General features: G+C 49.9%; 6 protein-coding genes across 6 annotated transcripts; 4 read left to right on the top strand and 2 right to left on the bottom strand.

Annotated features, from left to right (window-relative positions):
- Window positions 1–51: 51 nt before the first annotated feature.
- N7508_009826 (uncharacterized protein) lies at window positions 52–4,296 on the top strand (the record flags this gene model as incomplete). The annotated part of the gene is made up of 5 exons (XM_058467888.1): window positions 52–327; window positions 385–435; window positions 485–680; window positions 759–4,165; window positions 4,216–4,296. 5 exons carry the CDS (start codon window positions 52–54, stop codon window positions 4,294–4,296), a joined length of 4,011 nt encoding a protein of 1,336 aa, XP_058315734.1.
- A 281-nt stretch (window positions 4,297–4,577) lies between these two features.
- On the top strand, window positions 4,578–7,929 carry N7508_009827 (isoleucine--tRNA ligase ILS1; the record flags this gene model as incomplete). The annotated part of the gene is made up of 3 exons (XM_058467889.1): window positions 4,578–4,958; window positions 5,022–5,069; window positions 5,125–7,929. The coding sequence occupies 3 exons, from the start codon at window positions 4,578–4,580 to the stop codon at window positions 7,927–7,929; spliced, it is 3,234 nt and encodes a 1,077-aa protein (XP_058315735.1).
- A 267-nt stretch (window positions 7,930–8,196) lies between these two features.
- Window positions 8,197–8,479, bottom strand: N7508_009828 (uncharacterized protein; the record flags this gene model as incomplete). Its single annotated transcript, XM_058467890.1, has 3 exons — window positions 8,197–8,217; window positions 8,271–8,366; window positions 8,417–8,479. The coding sequence occupies 3 exons, from the start codon at window positions 8,477–8,479 to the stop codon at window positions 8,197–8,199; spliced, it is 180 nt and encodes a 59-aa protein (XP_058315736.1).
- Window positions 8,480–8,768: 289 nt separating this feature from the next.
- N7508_009829 (Sfi1 family protein) lies at window positions 8,769–12,157 on the top strand (the record flags this gene model as incomplete). Its single annotated transcript, XM_058467891.1, has 2 exons — window positions 8,769–8,832; window positions 8,889–12,157. The coding sequence occupies 2 exons, from the start codon at window positions 8,769–8,771 to the stop codon at window positions 12,155–12,157; spliced, it is 3,333 nt and encodes a 1,110-aa protein (XP_058315737.1).
- Window positions 12,158–12,790: 633 nt separating this feature from the next.
- Window positions 12,791–17,154, top strand: N7508_009830 (uncharacterized protein; the record flags this gene model as incomplete). Its single annotated transcript, XM_058467892.1, has 6 exons — window positions 12,791–12,871; window positions 12,963–13,196; window positions 13,244–15,964; window positions 16,018–16,264; window positions 16,317–16,567; window positions 16,618–17,154. 6 exons carry the CDS (start codon window positions 12,791–12,793, stop codon window positions 17,152–17,154), a joined length of 4,071 nt encoding a protein of 1,356 aa, XP_058315738.1.
- Window positions 17,155–17,424: 270 nt separating this feature from the next.
- N7508_009831 (uncharacterized protein) lies at window positions 17,425–18,321 on the bottom strand (the record flags this gene model as incomplete). The annotated part of the gene is made up of 1 exon (XM_058467893.1): window positions 17,425–18,321. The coding sequence occupies one exon, from the start codon at window positions 18,319–18,321 to the stop codon at window positions 17,425–17,427; it is 897 nt and encodes a 298-aa protein (XP_058315739.1).
- Window positions 18,322–18,614: the final 293 nt, after the last annotated feature.

Genomic DNA, 18,614 nt, shown 5'->3' on the forward strand with positions numbered 1-18,614 from the left:
GACTCATACGCCCTCGGCCGGCGGTGACCATGATACTGAAAACTAGCTGCGATGTTCCGAATCCTCGAGTCGCAAGCTCCGGCCAAACAAACGGCTACGGACACAATTGACGTATTAAGCAGTAGACTACAAAGTGCTACATTGCTGGAAGATCGACGGGCTGCAATTCAGGGACTCAGAAGCTTTGCAAAGCTTTATCCTGCTTCGGTAGCCTCTGGTGGTCTGCGATCCTTGATCAGCAGTCTACGCAATGATAGCGAGGATGTTGACACCATCAAGGTGGTCCTTGAGACCCTTTTGATGCTATTTACGCCTGATGAATCCAGTGTAGGCATTTCCAGCTTGAAAAAAAAAGCCCACTGAAGTACTGACAGCTATTGTTAGCCTGAAGCGTCGGATGAAATCGCCCTGTGGCTGGCAGATGAATTCACCCAGGTACGCAGTGCTAACCCAACCATTGTACCATGAGCTAACATCACCAAAGCGACAAGATAATATTACTACCCTACTCGACCTTCTCGAAGCCCGAGAGTTTTACTCCCGTCTATATTCCCTCCAATTGATGTCACACATTTGCAGCGCACGACCTGAACGAACACAAGAATGCATTTTTACAGCGCCATTGGGTATTTCTAAGCTCGTCAGCACGCTTACAGATGCGAGGGAACCGGTCCGCAACGGTATGCCATTGTCAATATCTGGAATTGCTTGTTAATTTATGTGGATGGAGCTGACAACTTGTTTTCTTCATTCTATAGAGGCATTAGTCCTGCTTATCGCCCTGACCCCCGCATCAGAGGAGCTGCAGAAGCTTGTGGCTTTCGAGAATGCGTTCGAGATACTCTTCTCTCTTATCGAAGCAGAGGGTGCATTGAGTCTTGGAACCGAGGTCGTCGAAGATTGCCTTTCCTTGCTCGCTCAACTGCTGAGATTCAATGTCTCAAATCAATCGTTTTTCCGTGAGACAGGATCTATAAAAAGAGTGACAGCACTTCTTCATGAATGCCAACAGGAGCCAGAGGGCGACGAGCCCGTCCCCCAATGGACCCAGCTCCACCGAGACAAGAACGTCTGGGGTCTACTGGCCATCATTCAGCTGTTTTTGATCCGTGGTGGCATGAGCACACCCATTAACCAGACAGCATTTTGGCAGAATGGTGTCACAGAACAAGTACTCAGCATAGCGTTTGGCCAAAGATTCAGTGTGAATGTCACTTCGAAGGCATTGGGAACCTGTGCCGATCTTATTCGCGGTAACTCGCCATTGCAGGAAAGATTTGGTGACATTGAAGTGCTATGGGGCTCTTACTCACGTGGCGACCAGGCCGCTAATGGCGATGCACATGAACCACTACGGATCAACGTCATCGAAGCTTTCCTAAAGCTTAGCCTTGAGCCTGCCCCCAACAGCCTTTTGGATGCACGATTAGCTGCTTGTGAATGTATGAAAGCATTCTTTGCCCATCATCCTGGAATCCGGATCCATGTTCTCAGACGTGCTATCGAAGGACATACCAGTGGCCAGGACAAGATCCCGAATATCCTCTCTGTGTTGCTCACTGCGCCAGAATTACGAGGAAATGCTGATCCATACCAAGTTTGGATGGCCTCTGTTTTGATGTTCCACCTGATCTTTGACGATGGAGAGGCGAAGGCATTGGCTATGAGCGTTACCGAGGGCGATGCTGAGAGCGGTGAGGAAGTAGTCACCAGTGTTCAGTCTGTGGTTGGGAATCTAATCACTGGTTTGCAACGCGGCGACGATGAAAGAATCACAGTTGGCTACCTGATGCTGCTCTGTGGTTGGCTTTTCGAAGACCCAGATGTCGTGAACGATCTCCTTGGCGAGGGTAGCAGTATCCAAACCCTGTTGCAGGAGATCAAGCACCAGCGGGTTCCAAGTAAACTGATACCTGGTCTTTGCACCGTCCTATTGGGTGTCATATATGAGTTCTCTACTAAGGACTCGCCCATCCCTCGCATTACGCTACACAAGTTGCTCATTGAGCAACTCGGGAGAGAGCAGTACATCGACAAGATAACAAGGCTCCGAGAATGTGAATTGGTCCGTGACTTCGAAGTGCTGCCGCAGACCGCAGCAGGGCCACTTGAGGGTGGACTGCCCGAGGTATTCTTTGACCGCTCTTTCATTGAATTCCTCAAGGACAACTTCAGCCGTTTGCTCCGGGCTATCGACCGTGAACCTGGATTCGAGATCTCTGTCGTTGCCAATGGTGTCGAGAAGGGTGTCTCGCGTGAGCTTGTTGACTCCTTGCGCGCAGAACTTGAAGATCGAACTCAAACTCTCCAAAAGCTGGAGTCCGATCTTGTCAGCATCCAACGCAAGCTTGACCAAGAACATCAGGATCACCGAAAGACCAAAGAATCCGGCACTATTGAGTTGACGAGAGCTCAACAGGCCCAGCAATCTCTGCAATACAGTCATGCACAAGAGCTGTCACACCAGTTGTCAAAGCTGGAAGAGCAACACAAGCATGCCCACAATGAGTTATTGAGGAAACACGGTGACCAGCTCCGTGCCATTGACCATCAACTCAAGGAGGTCTCTGCTGAATCCGAAAGAAAGAGTCACCAGGCTAAAGAAGTTAGAGATCACCATGAGCGTGAAGTTGCTGGTCTGCAGAAAACCATCCGTGGCTTGGAGCAAGAGATCTCTCGCATTGAAGAGCACAATATGGTAGAGGTCGCCGATTTCAACAAGAGAGTCCAAGAGTTGGAAAATGTCATCACCCAATCCAGGGAATCACACAAGGCACAGGTTACCGACCTTGAAAAGAAGATTCAAGTCTTGGAAAACACCAACAGATCTCATGATGGACACGTTGCGGAACTAAACAATAAGATCCAAGAGTTGCAGACGACGATCACACAGTCCTGGGAAACTCACGGTGGTGAGGTGACTGGACTCGAAAAGCAGATTGAAACCCTACAAATCTCGAAGAAGAGTCACAATAAACACGTGACTGATCTGGAGACAAAGATCCAAGACCTCGAAAGCAACAAGAAGTCCTCTGAAAGCCAACTTGCTTATCTTCAGAAGCAAATTGAGGATCTAGAGAGTACGAAGAAGTCTCATGGTGGTCAAGTTGACGGTCTTGAGAAGAAGATCCAAGATCTGGAGCGTACTAAAAAATCTCACGATGGTCAGGTTACCAATTTCGAGAAGAAGATCCAAGATCTGGAAAGCGCCAAGAAGTCTCACGGCAAAGAAGTTACTGAACTCAAGAACAAGATCCAGCACCTCGAGAGCACCAATAAATCTTCTGATGGAGAAGTCACCGGCCTTAACAAGAAGGTCCAGGATCTTGAAAGCGCCAAGAAATCTCATGCCGGCCAAGTTGCTGAGCTCGAGAAGAAGATACAAGGTCTGGAAGGCTCTAAAAATTCTCACGACAAGGAAGTCACCGACCTGAAGAAGAAGCTTGAAGAGCTGCAAAGCACCAAGGGGAGCCATGACGGTCAGGTCACCGATCTCAATAAGAAGATCCAAGACCTAGAAAGCACCAAGACATCACACGAGTCTCAAGTTGCCGACCTCGAAAAGAAGATCCAGGGCTTGGAAAGCGCCAAGGGAACCCAGGGTGGACAGGTCACTGATATGGAGAAGAAGATTCAGAGCCTGGAGTCCTCTTTGGCAGCATCCAAGAAGGAACATGAGAAGGAAGTCGATGACTACAAGAAAAAGCTCGAATCTTTGGAGTCGGATCTTTCTGCGGCTAAGAAACAACACGAGAACTCAGCTACTGGTCACAGCGATACAGTCGGAACTCTAGAAACGAACCTCGCTACAGCCAAGAAGGAGCATGAAACTGAGCTCGCTGCTTTGAAGAAAACTGTCGCATCTCTTGAGTCAGATCTTGCAGAGTCCAAGAATTTCAGTAAGGGCCTTCAGTCAGCCCAAGAAGACGCCTCATCCAAAACTTCTGCGCTGGAAACTCGGGCTAAAGAGGCTGAAGACAAGGCCAAGGAGGCCGAGTCTCAGGCTCGCAGTGCTGCTGACGCTCTCAAGGCCATCCAGGCTCAGCTTGAAAAGGCACGGGCGGAAGCGAAGGAGAAAGAGGACTCTCGTCAAACAGCCCAGTCTGAACTGGAAGATCTTCTGATTGTCTTTGGAGACCTAGAAGTTAAGAGAACCCAAGACAAGGTACGTTCAGCAATTAAGAATGTTCGAAAAAAAACACTAACAATGCACAGAATCGACTCAAGGAGCTTGGAGAAGAAGTCTCAGAGGCTGAGGATGACGACGAGGATGATGACGAGGAGGATGATGTGTGATGGAGGAATGTTTGCTGAGTATATAGCTGCGCAATCGAAATCAAACCCTACACATGGATGGTTATATCACCATTGGAGACGATTATCGGAGTCTTCTATTGTAAAATTCTCTCATTGCCTCGTCTACTCCAATGTGTACTTCATAAATCTGCCTGTTATGGAAGGCGGTGGACGAGGAGGGGAGGGCGTAGGGCGCGCACTGGCAAAAAATCAATGGCGGGGTGAGTCACTTTTTTGGATCTTCACTCTTCATCTTTGGGAAAATCGCAAACCATTCCACCATGTCGATCGATTTTCCTGCCGAGGAAGAGCTCGTCCTCAACCGGTGGAGGGAGATCAATGCCTTCCAACGGCAGGTCGAACTCTCCAAGGGCCGTGAACCCTACACCTTCTTCGATGGTCCTCCCTTCGCAACTGGTCTGCCTCACTATGGCCATCTTCTCGCTTCCACTATCAAGGATATCATTCCGAGATACTGGGCTATGAAAGGCCATTACGTTGAGCGACGATTTGGCTGGGATACTCACGGTGTCCCAATTGAATATGAGATTGATAAGAAGCTCGGCATGTCCGGTCTGGAGGCAGTTCAGAAGATCGGTATTGAGAAATACAACGAGGAATGCAGAGCTATTGTTATGAAGTTCGCCTCTGAATGGCGTCAGGTAAAGTCCTAGAATGGTTTCACAGCATGCCTTGCCCAGCATTAGAATTAACACTCGAAATAGACCATTGAACGTCTGGGCCGTTGGATTGATTTTGACAATGACTACAAGGTAGAATATACATTGCCAGCCGTCGGTGAAACCTACTAACTGTCTTTGAATTTAGACTATGAACCCCTCCTTCATGGAATCCGTCTGGTGGGTGTTCAAGGAGCTCTTCGATAAGGGCCTGGTCTACCGTGGCTACCGCGTCATGCCATACTCCACTGCTCTCAACACCCCTCTGAGCAACTTCGAAGCGCAACAAAACTACAAGGATGTGCAGGACCCCGCCATTGTCGTGACCTTCCCTCTTCTGGACGATCCCGAGACTTGTCTGCTTGCATGGACTACCACTCCTTGGACTCTGCCCTCCCACATCGGACTGTGTGTTAACCCCACATACGAGTACGTCAAGATCTACGATGAGGCCACAAAGAAGAATTACATTCTCCTGGAAGGTCTGCTCAAGACCATCTACAAGGACCCAAAGAAGGCCAAGTTCAGTATTGTCGACCGCTTCAAGGGCTCTGATATGAAGGGATGGAAGTACCAGCCTCTCTTCGATTACTTTTACGAGGAATTCAAGGACTTCGGTTTCAGGGTCCTGAATGATGAATATGTCACCAATGAAGACGGTACTGGTATCGTACACCAGGCTCCATCATTCGGTGAGGACGATTACCGAGTTGCTCAGGAGCACGGCGTTACCGATGAGAAGCGTCAAGCGCCAAACCCTCTCGATGCTCAGGGTTGCTTCACACCCGAAGTCCGCGACTTCGTCGGCCAAGGAGTGAAGGCTGCAGATAAGGGAATTATCAAGCAGTTAAAGGCCAACGGCCGTGTTCTCGTTGATAGCCAAATCACTCACTCGTACCCATTCTGCTGGAGAAGCGACACCCCCCTTATCTACCGTGCCGTTCCATCGTGGTTTGTTCGCATTGGCCCCATCATCCCTGATATGCTCAAGGGAATCTCTGAGTCTCACTGGACTCCTTCTTTCGTCAAGGATCGCAGATTTGCCAGCTGGATCCAAAATGCCCACGACTGGAACATCTCACGTAGCCGTTTCTGGGGTACACCTCTACCCCTCTGGGTATCTGAGGATTACAAGGAAGTGGTTGCTATCGGCAGCATTGAGCAGTTGAAGGAGCTCAGTGGATACACCGGTGAAATCACCGACCTTCACCGTGATAAGGTTGATCACATTACCATTCCCAGCAAGGAAGGAAGAGGCGAGCTCAAGCGTGTTGAGGAAGTTTTCGACTGTTGGTTTGAGTCCGGTAGCATGCCCTACGCTTCTCAACACTATCCCTTTGAGAACAAGGAACAATTTGAGAACGGCTTCCCTGGCGATTTTGTCGCTGAAGGATTAGATCAAACCCGAGGCTGGTTCTACACTCTCACTGTTCTCGGCACTCACTTGTTCGGCAAGCTGCCGTTCAAGAACTGTGTCGTGAACGGAATTGTTCTTGCTGAGGATGGTAAGAAGATGTCCAAGAGACTCAAGAACTACCCGGATCCTACTCTGATTATGGACCGTTACGGATCTGATGCCCTTCGTCTCTACTTGATCAACTCTCCTGTCGTCCGTGCCGAGCCTCTTCGTTTCAAGGAGTCCGGTGTCAAGGAGATTGTTGGAAAGGTGTTGCTCCCCTTGTGGAACAGCTACAAGTTCTTCGAAGGCCAGGTGGCTCTCTTGAAGAAGACCTCCAACATCGACTTCATGTTTGATCCTCAGGCGGAGACCACTAACACTAACGTCATGGATCGTTGGATTCTGGCCAGTTGCCAAAGTCTTTTGATCTTCGTGAACCAGGAGATGGCTGGTTACCGTCTGTACACTGTTGTGCCCCGTCTTCTCCAGCTGATCGAGGACACTACTAACTGGTACATTCGTTTCAACCGTAAGCGTCTCAAGGGTGAGAACGGTGTTGATGACACTTTGCACGCCCTCAATACTCTCTTCGAGGTCGTCTACACCCTGGTCCGAGGGCTTGCTCCCTTCACCCCCTTCATCACCGACAACATCTACCAGCGTCTGCTTCCTCACATCCCCGAGGCGCTCCGCGCCGAGGACAGCCGCTGTGTCCACTTCCTTCCCTTCCCAGAGGTCCGCCAGGAGCTCTTCGATGAGGTTGTTGAGCGCAGAGTTTCTCGTATGCAGAAGGTTATCGACCTTGGCCGTATCTCCCGTGAGCGCCGTGCTATCGGTCTCAAGACCCCTCTGAAGACCCTCGTCGTCATCAACAAGGACCAGGAGTACCTTGACGATGTTAAGTCGCTTGAGGGATACATTTTGGAGGAGCTTAATGTTCTCGAACTTGTCCTGTCCTCTGACGAGGCCAAGTACAACGTCGAGTACAGTGTCAACGCCGACTGGCCTACTCTGGGTAAGAAGCTCAAGAAGGACGTTCAAAAGGTTAAGAAGGCCCTGCCTTCGCTTTCCAGTGACGACGTGAAGGGCTACCTTGCCAACAAGAAGATCCTGGTCGATGGTATTGAGCTCGTCGAGGGTGACCTCGTTGTGAAACGTGGAATCAAGGAGGATGACGGCTCAAAGGGCATGGAGACTAACACTGACGCTGATGTTTTGACCATCCTTGATGTCAACTTGTACCCTGAGCTGGCTCACCAGGGTCTGGGTCGTGAGATCATCAACCGTGTCCAGCGTCTTCGCAAGAAGGCCGGTTTGCTCCCCACTGATGATGTGAAGATGGAGTACACCGTCCTTTCGGACCCCGATAGCATTGGCCTCGGTGAGGCTTTCAAGTCACAGTCTCAAGCCATTGAGAAGGTTCTCCGCCGCCAAGTTGAGGAGAGTACCTTCATCGACGGCAAGGTTCCCAGCGCGGATGCTGAGGGTACCATCTCGCAAGAAGAACAGGAAGTGCAGAACGCCACCTTCTTGTTGCGTCTTCTCAGGCTTTAGAGCATCAAGCGTGCTTTGTGTCGACTTCAACAAATGAGCATGTGTGGATAGAAGTCTCCTGTTTGCATTCCCCCTTTCCCTGCTTTACGAATAAAAATATATTCACGAAATTTCAATTATTTCTTCTTCGATACATAAGACTCGCATCCAATGCTTTAGTAGTGAAATTCAAGATAGTTTAGTTTAAAATGCCTCCTCGTATGCGCCGTTGAAACTGAAGTCATGACCCTTAAACGCTTGATTGTACATGATAATAAGAGCTTCTGCTTAGCCCTTCTTGGAGGCCGCCTGTACCAGCAGGTTAGCAAGTTGAAATATGCAACCTATATGAGATTACTTACCAAGTAGCAGTTCTTCAATCTGATGAACTCCTTCGCGCACATGTCTTTATGCACTGAATTGTAATCCGTGACGACACACTTGCCGTATGCCGCAACCTGTTTCAGTCAGATCTGCAAGACAGAAGGATCGGTCACGAGATACACACCTCAGCGGAGCACTGAGCCGAGGCTTTAGCAATTTTTTCCACAGGACGAGTTCTAGCAGGCATCTTATATGTATCTGATGGTTGAGCTTGGAATGAAGTGAAGGAGAATCCAGGAATGTTACCTAATACGGATATGCGCACGTGACCGCGCCGCATGTTTCTGTCGCGACCAACCAAAACAACTTGACCAACTCCGATTTATGACTTTGTTTCTTTTTTTGCGCATTTGCTGATCGCAGACAAGCTCTGCATGCGCATGGATCTTCTCTGCATGCCCCGCTTTCGCGGTGATATATTTGTTACGCCTCTATGACCCGGATGCGACAAGCGCGCCTCAAGATCGCGAATTTCGATGCCTCCGATATCCTCTCAGCGCCGAGCCGTGACCGAAGAGAACTCGTCTCTTTCAGACGAAGGTAGGACCTTATGCAACGCCTATGACCGTGATGTGAGCCTAATAGCGTCCGCCTAGATGTCGGCTTTCTCTACCAGGTTATTTCGGACGCGGAGACCAAACCCTCTGTCGATCTACTCCCTTTCCGCGCACTTTTTGAAGCATACGATGAAGTCATTGCACAACACAACCGGGATCACGGCGTCGATGCAGACCCAGGCCATGCGTGCTTGCGCTTCCTGTTCAAGATGGGCAACAAAGATGTACCTGGCAAGACTCTCTTCGACAAATTCGAGAATTTGCTTCAACAGATGAACATCGCGATTAAGTTCGATTTCGGCGATGGCGACGACGAGACCGACCACTACACCAATTATACCGTGGATGATACTCCTAGCGAGGTCGAACAAAATCATTCTCCCATTACGAACGGTGTAACACCTACTCCGAAACGACGCGCTTCGTTCAATACAACTGTTGACATTGGCGAGGATGCTACACAAAGAAGCTTCATCAATCGTCCAAGCTCTCGCTCGTCGATGTCGCGACTTGACGTTGGCAAGCCCGAGTTTCAGAAACCCAAATTGTCTCCTACGCCCAATCCTGATTTTGGCCCCAACAGGTCCCCAGATCGGACACAATTGATTAGCCAGTTCTTGGATGTTGGTCGTCGATTGTTAAGCAGGTTCGACGGAGTGGAGAACAAGGTCCCCGTCAAGGAAGATCCTCCGTTAACCAATGGATTGACCAATGGAGTGGTGGCGAGGTCAGCAGTCGCCCGCGATCGTTCAAAGAGAGCGGCTGAAGCTTCACGTTCACGTTCTAGCTCACACCAGCAACGCCCTCCATTGCCTGATTCATCAGCCACTGAGTCTGAGGATGCGCAGTCAATTCTGTCTGAAGGCCCAGAACACGATTCGTTCGAAAAGGAAGAGGTCCCACCAGAGTATGTTTACCGTCCGCAACTCTCCGATCTACTTCGGGACGCATCGACTTTCAATATGTACCGACAGCGATCCATCTGCCGTCGAATCTTGTCAGTATGGTTCAAAAAGGCCTTCCAGGCAAGACAAACGCGTCAAACAAGGGAAACTATCGCAATAAATTATGACCGAGGTCTTCTGACGAGACAGGCATTTGAGCCATGGCGGGGAATCATTCAGGACAAACGCCACTCGGCTCAAACAGAACGGTTTTTCAAACACCTTGAAGAGCGTGCCACCCGTGCGCGCGATCTATATTTGATGACTAAAGCCTTTAGTCACTGGGCTCAACTTACATCAGATGAAGTAGCTCGTACTTCTGCTGCCAGACGACATGTTCTTGGCGTCAAATATTTCAACGCATGGCGGGAGATCACCGCAGTCAATGAATTGAAAGCCCAACGGTTCGCTTTACGGAGGCCTTTGAACACATGGCGGAAGAAACTCCAGGATCTGAAAGCGGCAGAGGCTCAAGCCGTTGCCTCTCGTGAAGCAAAGATGCAAAAAGCGTCATTCTGGCACTGGTGGTGGTGTTTCTGTGATCGTCGAGTCCTCGAATTATCCGATTACCGACTAAAACGACGGTCACTTCTTGCTTGGCTTCGAAAATTCCGGAATAACCGAGAGCGTGACCATGACATAGACCTACAGAACAGACGGTCATCTCTCAAGTCTGTTCTCCAGGTATGGTCTCAGCATTCAAAAACCATTGCCTCTGCAGAACAGTATTTTCAAAATTCTCGACGTCAGCATACTCTGAAAGACACTTTTGATGAATGGAGACTTCAGTCCCGGCTGGCTCCGGCTGGTTCTCGTGTATCAGAGATGGTTGATACTAGAATTGTACGAAATGCTCTATCGCAGTGGATTGGGAAGGCTCAGATGGCGAAACAAGCCGAAGAAATGGACCGTATTCGTGTTCAGCATAATGCATGGACGTCTTGGAATGACACGCTTCGCTGCTTGGCCCTCCAGGCTCGGATTGATGAGCGACTCAAGATGGAAGCCATGTACAAGTGGATTCTGATGGAGAGGTTCGAGCTGATGCGGAGAATTCGTGAGCAGCGCATTAAGCGGGAAGTGTTCTTTCGATTTGTGACAAATACCCGAGGTACCTATACTCGCTTGCTGTTCCATGCAGAAGTTCTTGAAGATAATCGAGCTGAAGACTTGGTGCGGTCCAAATTCGCCATTTGGCGGGATCAATTGCAGCTCCAGCGCGAGCGAGAGTATGTGGCATCTGAATTCTATGCCCCGCGATTGGCAGCCGAGTCTCTTGCAATTTGGCAATCTAAGCATAAACAGGTGCTCAAAATGGAAGGATGGGCCAATGATGCCCGATATTACTTCCTGGTGAAAAGGAACATGAAGCAATGGCACCAGGCCAAGGTGGATTCCGGCAAACGACGGCGACAAGAGGCGTATGCAAAAGTTCGACGGAGAATCAAAGTCAATCTCGCGTCCAAGGCCTTGGCTGCTTGGGCTTCGAAAACGCGGATCATACTTGAGATGGAGCAACAAGCCAGTGCTGTTGATCGTGACAAATTGCTGACGGATACATCGGAGATATTTGTCCAATGGCATGAGAAGACCACCAAGAGGTTACAGGATGTTCAGGACGCCGACAACTCATATTTCCGACAAGTTGCCTTCGACCAGCTAATGCAAATGTCCGAAACCTTTGTCATTCGCCGTGAGATGGAAGACCAAGCAGACAATGTCCTGCGATTGCATGTCCTGCGACAGTCAGCTGCTTCCCTTCGCAAGATGAGTCTTCGCATTTTCCAGATCGGTAGTACCGCCGAGACTGCCGAAGCCATGCGCGAAAGAAATCTCAGAAAACATTCGAGGAACATGTTCCGCAACTGGGTGGACAATGCCCGAATGAAGCTCGAGGCTCGAGATTCTGCTGGTCCGCCTATGACCCCCGGTCCATCCACGACACCAGCACGAGTGCCGAATTTCGGAGAAGTGAATAGCGCTGGTTCGGCGCTATTTGACCCTTGGTACCAAGACGAAGCCGAAACACCTTTCAAACTCAGCGACTTTACGAACACCTCTCAGGAGCCGGTCTCCGCAACTCCCCTCGCAACCCCGAGTTTCACCGCATCACCTTCTAAACGAGCCGCGCGAGCGCGAGCACTGGCACAAATGTCCACCACCCCTGCCACCCCCTTACGCACCCCTTTCGCGAGTCGGCTTCTTCGTGCCGGTACCACGACTGGTCAAATCACATCCTCCATCAGGCCACGCACTGGTCGACGAACCTCGGTAGGAAACAGCGTCCGCTTCGTGGACGATGAACCTCCTGAGTCTCCGACAGATGGTCGCCGATCAGCGAATCGACGACCTTTACCTTCTTGATTGATATATGATGTCTTTTCAGCTGCTTCCCACTTCTGTACATCAGCGATGACTATAGTCCTCTTCGTGTCTTGTTGATATTGTTCCATTCCATGCATCAACCGGCGCAACATATAGCGAGTTCAGGGATTCTGGGGGTTTGGTATACAATGAATGTACTTGGACATGAATGAACGTGACATTAACGTTAATAGTATGACTTTGAGAATCTTCAACAGTAAATAATCGTAGACTTAGTAGAATGATATGTCAGCCATCCATGTCGATCAGTATACGTACTGATTAACTGCTCCTTATCAAGTAGCTCTATTGCTATATTTTGGAGCTCACAAGAACTTCACCCAAAACAAAATTCTCCGGCCAAACAGACAACAGACCGACGCCCAAAATGATAGAAATCAGGGGCTTCCTTGCCCAAAACGAGGCTGTCGAGGGTCATTCGTCACGCCGAGTGGAGCGGAAGCGTAATGGACAACTCTCCGCCTCCGCGTATCCAGACCTCCCCATAACCAACGAAATCACCCAACTCCCTCCATACGCCTCCTCCTCTCAGGAATACACCATTCGAACCTGGCAATGGTGTAACGTGATCCCAAGCGCAACGAGCGTCCATCCTCCGAACCAACCGCCTCTATGCGAGCGGTACTGCCGGGGAGACCCCCAGCGAAGCTCCAGTCATTCAGCACAGCGCTGTGGGACGGTCTTCGTGTTGTTGTATGTGCTATATGAGACCGAAACACACTTCTACAGCTCCAGTTCCCGGTTAAAGAACCCTGTCGCTGACCTATACCCCCGCGCGTTCTAGGCATACATCTCCGGCCACGCGCTGGTTATCCTCGGCGGTCCGCAGAAGCTCCTACAAACGATTTACGTCGACGATACCGATGCTCTTGAAGCTGTAGCCTTTGAGGAGACCTCCGGGAAGATTGCTGTTTGTGGGGGGCCCGATGTGTTCGTGTACCAGCCGTACGGCATCCAGGGCGAGACATTGAAGGTGCGCATACAGTTCGACCCCGAAACTTGGCCTGGAGAAATAGACGTGCGCAAGAAGGACGGAATTTAATATTAAGACTTGGTTATATTTAGTGGTCTCTCCTTTATACATTCCGTGCCGGCGATGACGACGAACCGATCTATACGCTATCGTGGGGTTCCGCGAACGAGCTCCTGGCGGGCAACTCCAGACTCGCCCTCTGGTTTCTGAATGACGAACCGCGACTAGTATGGAAACGCCAGCTAGCGATGCCAGTGAAATTCGCACAATTTTCTCCGGATTCAGCTTTGATTGTTACAATAGGTAAATACGACCGCTTGGCTAAGATATGGAGGCGGCTTGCTTTTGGTGCAGATGAGGTCCGGTTTGAGGTCTCATATCTCCCGCATCCGAATGTCGTTACTGGGATACACTGGCGAATGCCGCGACACCCTGAACAGTCCATAGATAATGTCCTCTACACATTTTGCGCCGATAACAAGATCCGGGTATGGGCTGTGACAGACCACCATGCGCTTTCGCCACTACAGTTTTGGGCTGTGATTGATATGGGTGAGTCGGTTCAGCCTAGACATGCCTTGAACGAAGAACAAGGACCACAACGGCGATATGGATTTATTTTGGACGGCCGCGACTTTTGCGCTGCAACTGAACGTGCTGTTCAGAGGACTACAGGAAATAAAGAGAACCATGCATTGGAACATGTCATCGAGGTTGCGAACAAGGCGCCGGAGATCTGTGTTGTGATTGACGGTCAGGGCCACATGTCGGCCTGGGCTTTGGAAGATGTTGGCTCTAAAGCAAAGACCAAACTGAGCGTCTTCAATATTCTCCATGTGGAGGGATTGGGGTTTGGATTCGCAACTAATAGATCGTTGCAAGAGGACTATGCTCAAATCCATGCATTTCAAAATACAGCATCAGATGACACGCTAAGCGTTCTGGTTCATCACTTCGACGGCCGGATTGAGTGGTATGATTCCCAAGTGGATCTTCTCTTTGACCCTGCACCTCGAACAAAACGAATCATACAGACCGCGTCTTGGTCAGGCCATACAGCTCCGGTCAAGAAGATTGTCAGAAACGCTGTTGGAGATACACTTGTGTCACGTACCAACGAAAACAAAGCAACAGTCTGGAAACAGCGGCGCCATGATGGTGGATCAAGATTGGCTCACAAGAGCGTGGTGCTCTCCGACGAGCATATCCACCGGACATGCGTGTTGGAGAACAGCAGTCTTCTGGTTAATCTCCATCATAATGGCATCTCGCTGTGGGATTACAGCTCATATCACGCGAAGAAAGTGGCTTCATTACCTTTCACCCGAGATAACAAGCCGCTCTGTGTGCTCCCAATCCCCAGCACTGAGATCACCTCGGGCGTTGCTTATGTAGCGACCATCTGGGCAGATATGCATGGTATCGCATGGGAAATCAAATGGCCCACCAAGGACAGCCAGAGCAAATCTGGAGATGATGCTGGCTATCATCTCCGAGAGCTCTGCATATTTGACATGGGATTGAAAGAGGACGTCGCATACATTCTTCCCGTGGACCCGGCCGGCCCCAAAGCCAAGCACTCTGGCTTTTTCGATGCCTTCTCCACCGACATCGCTCTCTCATATACATACAGCGGTGTCGTGCGTACATGGACCGCCAAGGTTGACCCTGCAAATTCAAAAGCTGAATGGCTGCTGCAATCCACAGTTGATACTGGCATCACCAACCCCTCTCTGGCCAGTGGAAGCTCTATTCGCAAGGCAGCTTTGGTAGACGAACATCGGACTCGCCTCACCATTTGGGATACCAACAATGCCCAATTGGAGTTCGAGGAACGGTTCGCTTCACATGATATTATTCGGGATCTTGACTGGACCTCAACACCCGACAAACAATCCATTTTGGCTGTAGGATTCCCTCACAAAGTGGTTCTTCTGTCACAGCTTCGTTACGACTATCTAGACTCTCGACCTTCATGGACTCAGGTTCGGGAGATCTGGATCCGGGACCTCACACCTCATCCCATCGGAGATTCTTGCTGGTTAAATAATGGTCATTTGATCATAGGCGCAGGTAACCAGCTCTTTGTTTGGGATAAGGATATCAATGTTGGAGATCGTCTGGTCTCTGAGCTTCGAATGCCGTCCCGGGGACTTGAGTCTGTCGATATGTTCGACGTTGTTAGCCGGCTTAATGGCCCACTTCCTGTGTTCCATCCACAATATTTGGCACAGTGCATTCTGGCTGGGAGGACCAGCCTGGTACACACAATTCTGTTGAACCTGCATCGGAAGCTGAAGTTTTATACCGAGGGTGACGACCTAGATGGCTTCTTGGAGATGCCGGTTGAGTGTTTCTATGAAGAGGATGGCTCCCAACAAGCAGTTTCTAAGGAAATGCGCTCCTCTTATATGGATTCCGCCGACGAGGAAATGTCCTCTGTAATAGATGAAAATACTGCCACTGCACTTAACGAGAACTTGGCACGCATCGCTCTGCCTCAACTGTCCAGTCATGAGCAGTTCCGCCTGGCTGATACCATTGAATGCGTTGCGATGGTTGAAAAGCACAGACGATCAATGGACGATAATGCAGCACGCTATCTCCTGTTCTTCCGACAACACATGCTGCGACGGACCCAGGGAGTTGCCAATAAAGACGCTGTCTCATGGCGAGAAATTGTATGGGCTTATCACAGCAGCAGTCAAGACATCCTCACAGATCTCGTATCGAGGCAGTTCAATGGAAAGTTGACATGGAAGGCTGCTCGTGAAAGCGGTCTCTTCATGTGGCTCTCGGACCCGGTAGCTGTTGTACGTATTTCTTACCGCATACCAATGAAAACCAAAACTAACTCTTCAATTAGAAAGCACAACTCGAGATTCTTGCTCGGTGTGAATACACCAAGACAGAAGAGCGGAATCCTATCGACTGCACTCTATACTACCTCGCTCTTGGAAAGAAGAATGTTCTCCAGGGCCTCTGGCGTATCGCACATTGGAACCGCGAACAAGCAGCCACCCAACGTTTGTTGGCGAATGACTTCAAAGAACAGCGATGGAAGACATCGGCGCTCAAGAATGCCTATGCATTGCTTGGGAAGCGACGATTCGGTAACTTTGCCCAATTACCCCCAAAATAGAAGCAAAGCTAACGTCTATCAAGAATATGCTGCATCTTTCTTCCTTCTTGCAGACCACTTGCGTGATGCTGCAAACGTTATCATAAACCAGATGGGTGATCTCCAGCTTGCTATCGCAATCACGCGAGCATACGAAGGAGACAATGGACCAGTTCTCCGACACATCCTAGAGGAGAAAGTCTTACACGAAGCTGCCTCGGAGGGCAACCGCTGGATGGCCTCGTGGGCCTTCTGGATGCTCAGACGGCGAGATATGGCAGTGCGGGCACTGATCGTAAGCTCTATGCTTTCCCAACTATCAAACCCCAACTAACACGGCTCTAGTCACCTGTCGAGACCCTCCTATTACCACCAACCCCGACCTCACCAGTAAGCCCGGGACGAGTAACCCTACAATCAAAATCCTACCTCTCCAACGATCCCGCCTTGGTCGTTCTCTACCACCAGCTCCGCGCAAAGACCCTTCAAACCCTCAAGGGCGCCTCAAAGGTCCGACCCCGCGAAGAATGGGAGTTCGTCCTCCGCAACGCCAGACTTTACGACCGCATGGGCTGCGATTTCCTCGCTTTAGATCTGGTGCGCCACTGGGAGTTCCTCGGCGGATTACCCATGCAAGACTCAATGCACGCTAACACTTCTCTCGAAATGAATGAGAATGGTGTTGACTATCGGAAGTTGCTTCGTCGCCGAAGCAGCCTCGTTGTGGCTGACTTGCCCATTCGACTTACGGACTCCAGGGTTTCTGGGGCTGAGAAGACAGGTGTTGAATCTAAGAAGGAAGAAAAGCCCAAGCCGAAACCGGCTCCGACTATGTTCCATGAACCGGATGCTAATTCTTTGTTGGATAGCTTTGGGTTCTAGGCTGTAATTTGATCTCCTAGCACTTTTTGTCTTGTCAGACTGTAACTGGATCTATTGATTGAACGATGATGCAGGCTGAAGCAAATTTGAACAGCTAGAGAAAGCACTAAGTGATGAAACATAATTGAGTACTACTTCCAAAGCAAGGTGTCTTCACAAACTAGGATCGACTTTTGATTGTTTTAATATACATGTATGTATTTTGGACAAAATTTCATTAAACATCAAAAAGAAAAAGAAAATAAGCTGAAAAGACCCGAATTCAACAACTCAAACGAACCGAGCCATGCGGCTGCGCAAGACAGAAGGATGACGACGCGAGATAACAGTACGGTTGCCAGCAACAGTACCGTTGTGATGCATGGTGACATTCAAGTGATGAGTGCCATTATGGTGAGTACCATTGTGCTTTCCATCAATAAGGACAGAAGCCTTGTTCTTCAACAACTCCATCATCTTATGAACAATCTGCTGACTCTCAGCATGACCGGCATTGTTAACACGGCCCTCCTGCTCAGGCTCGCGCTGGTTGTGCGTGATCTGCGACAAATGCCACGAATCCGAGTTCGACCCTGGTGTTTGGATGTTGTTGATGTCCTCAACGGAAGTTTGCTTCTCGGCGCGAATGGGTTGCTCGGGCTCATTTGTGTGCTCTGTGTTGGCTTGCTTGTCTTGTGTCCTGGCCTTGGGGTCGACCTCGCCATTTGCGATGCCGTTGATATCCGTGTCGCAGACTAGGTTTACCCACACTTGGCTGTATGCTGCGAATTGGCGTTGTTCACAGTGCGTGACTGCAACTCCATCGCGGATCTCCTTGGTGATCAGGGGTGGATCGATACATTCCGGGACTTCGTGGACGGTGATGTTGCAGCCGCTGCCACCTTCTAGGAATGGGAGGTCGTGGTTGTGGGAGAGGAGTTCGCCATCGATGGAGATGGCGCTGACGATGCTGTGCTCGTAGGAGGGGACTGGGATGCTTTCGCAGCTGCCGACTGTGATGTCCTTGGACGGTGCTGTTTCTTCATAGTTCTCATATGTGTCCAGCTTGGAGAAAGCGTCGCCGGGGCAGTTGGGGTAGAAATGTGTCCAGACCCGGGCGACACTCTGAGCTTGCACTGCTCCTGAGAGCAGGGAGAGGGAGATGAAAGATGTGGTGAGGGAATGCATTGTTGCTTGAGTGCTTCAATATCCGCAAATAGTGATGCTTGGATATTGATATAGTAGTGAGATAAGGGTATCAGAGTATTTGATTAGAAATCTGGTCGAGGATCTGATTGTTCATGGCAATCGTCACCCCTTATTATATAGACTATTGCTTCCATCATTCCATCAGTGCACCAGGGTAATGGGATGGCGGGGAAGAATGATTGGAATGGCCTTAATGCTAGTCGTGAAACGCGTCTCAAGGCCAAATGGGCCACCAGCGTCATACTAGGTGACAGGAAAGTGTCATAAAGTTC

This window comes from Penicillium antarcticum (genome assembly GCF_028974205.1).
Source record: "Penicillium antarcticum strain IBT 31339 chromosome Unknown utg000009l_segment0_segment0, whole genome shotgun sequence".
Classification (NCBI taxonomy): Eukaryota; Fungi; Ascomycota; class Eurotiomycetes; order Eurotiales; family Aspergillaceae; genus Penicillium; species Penicillium antarcticum.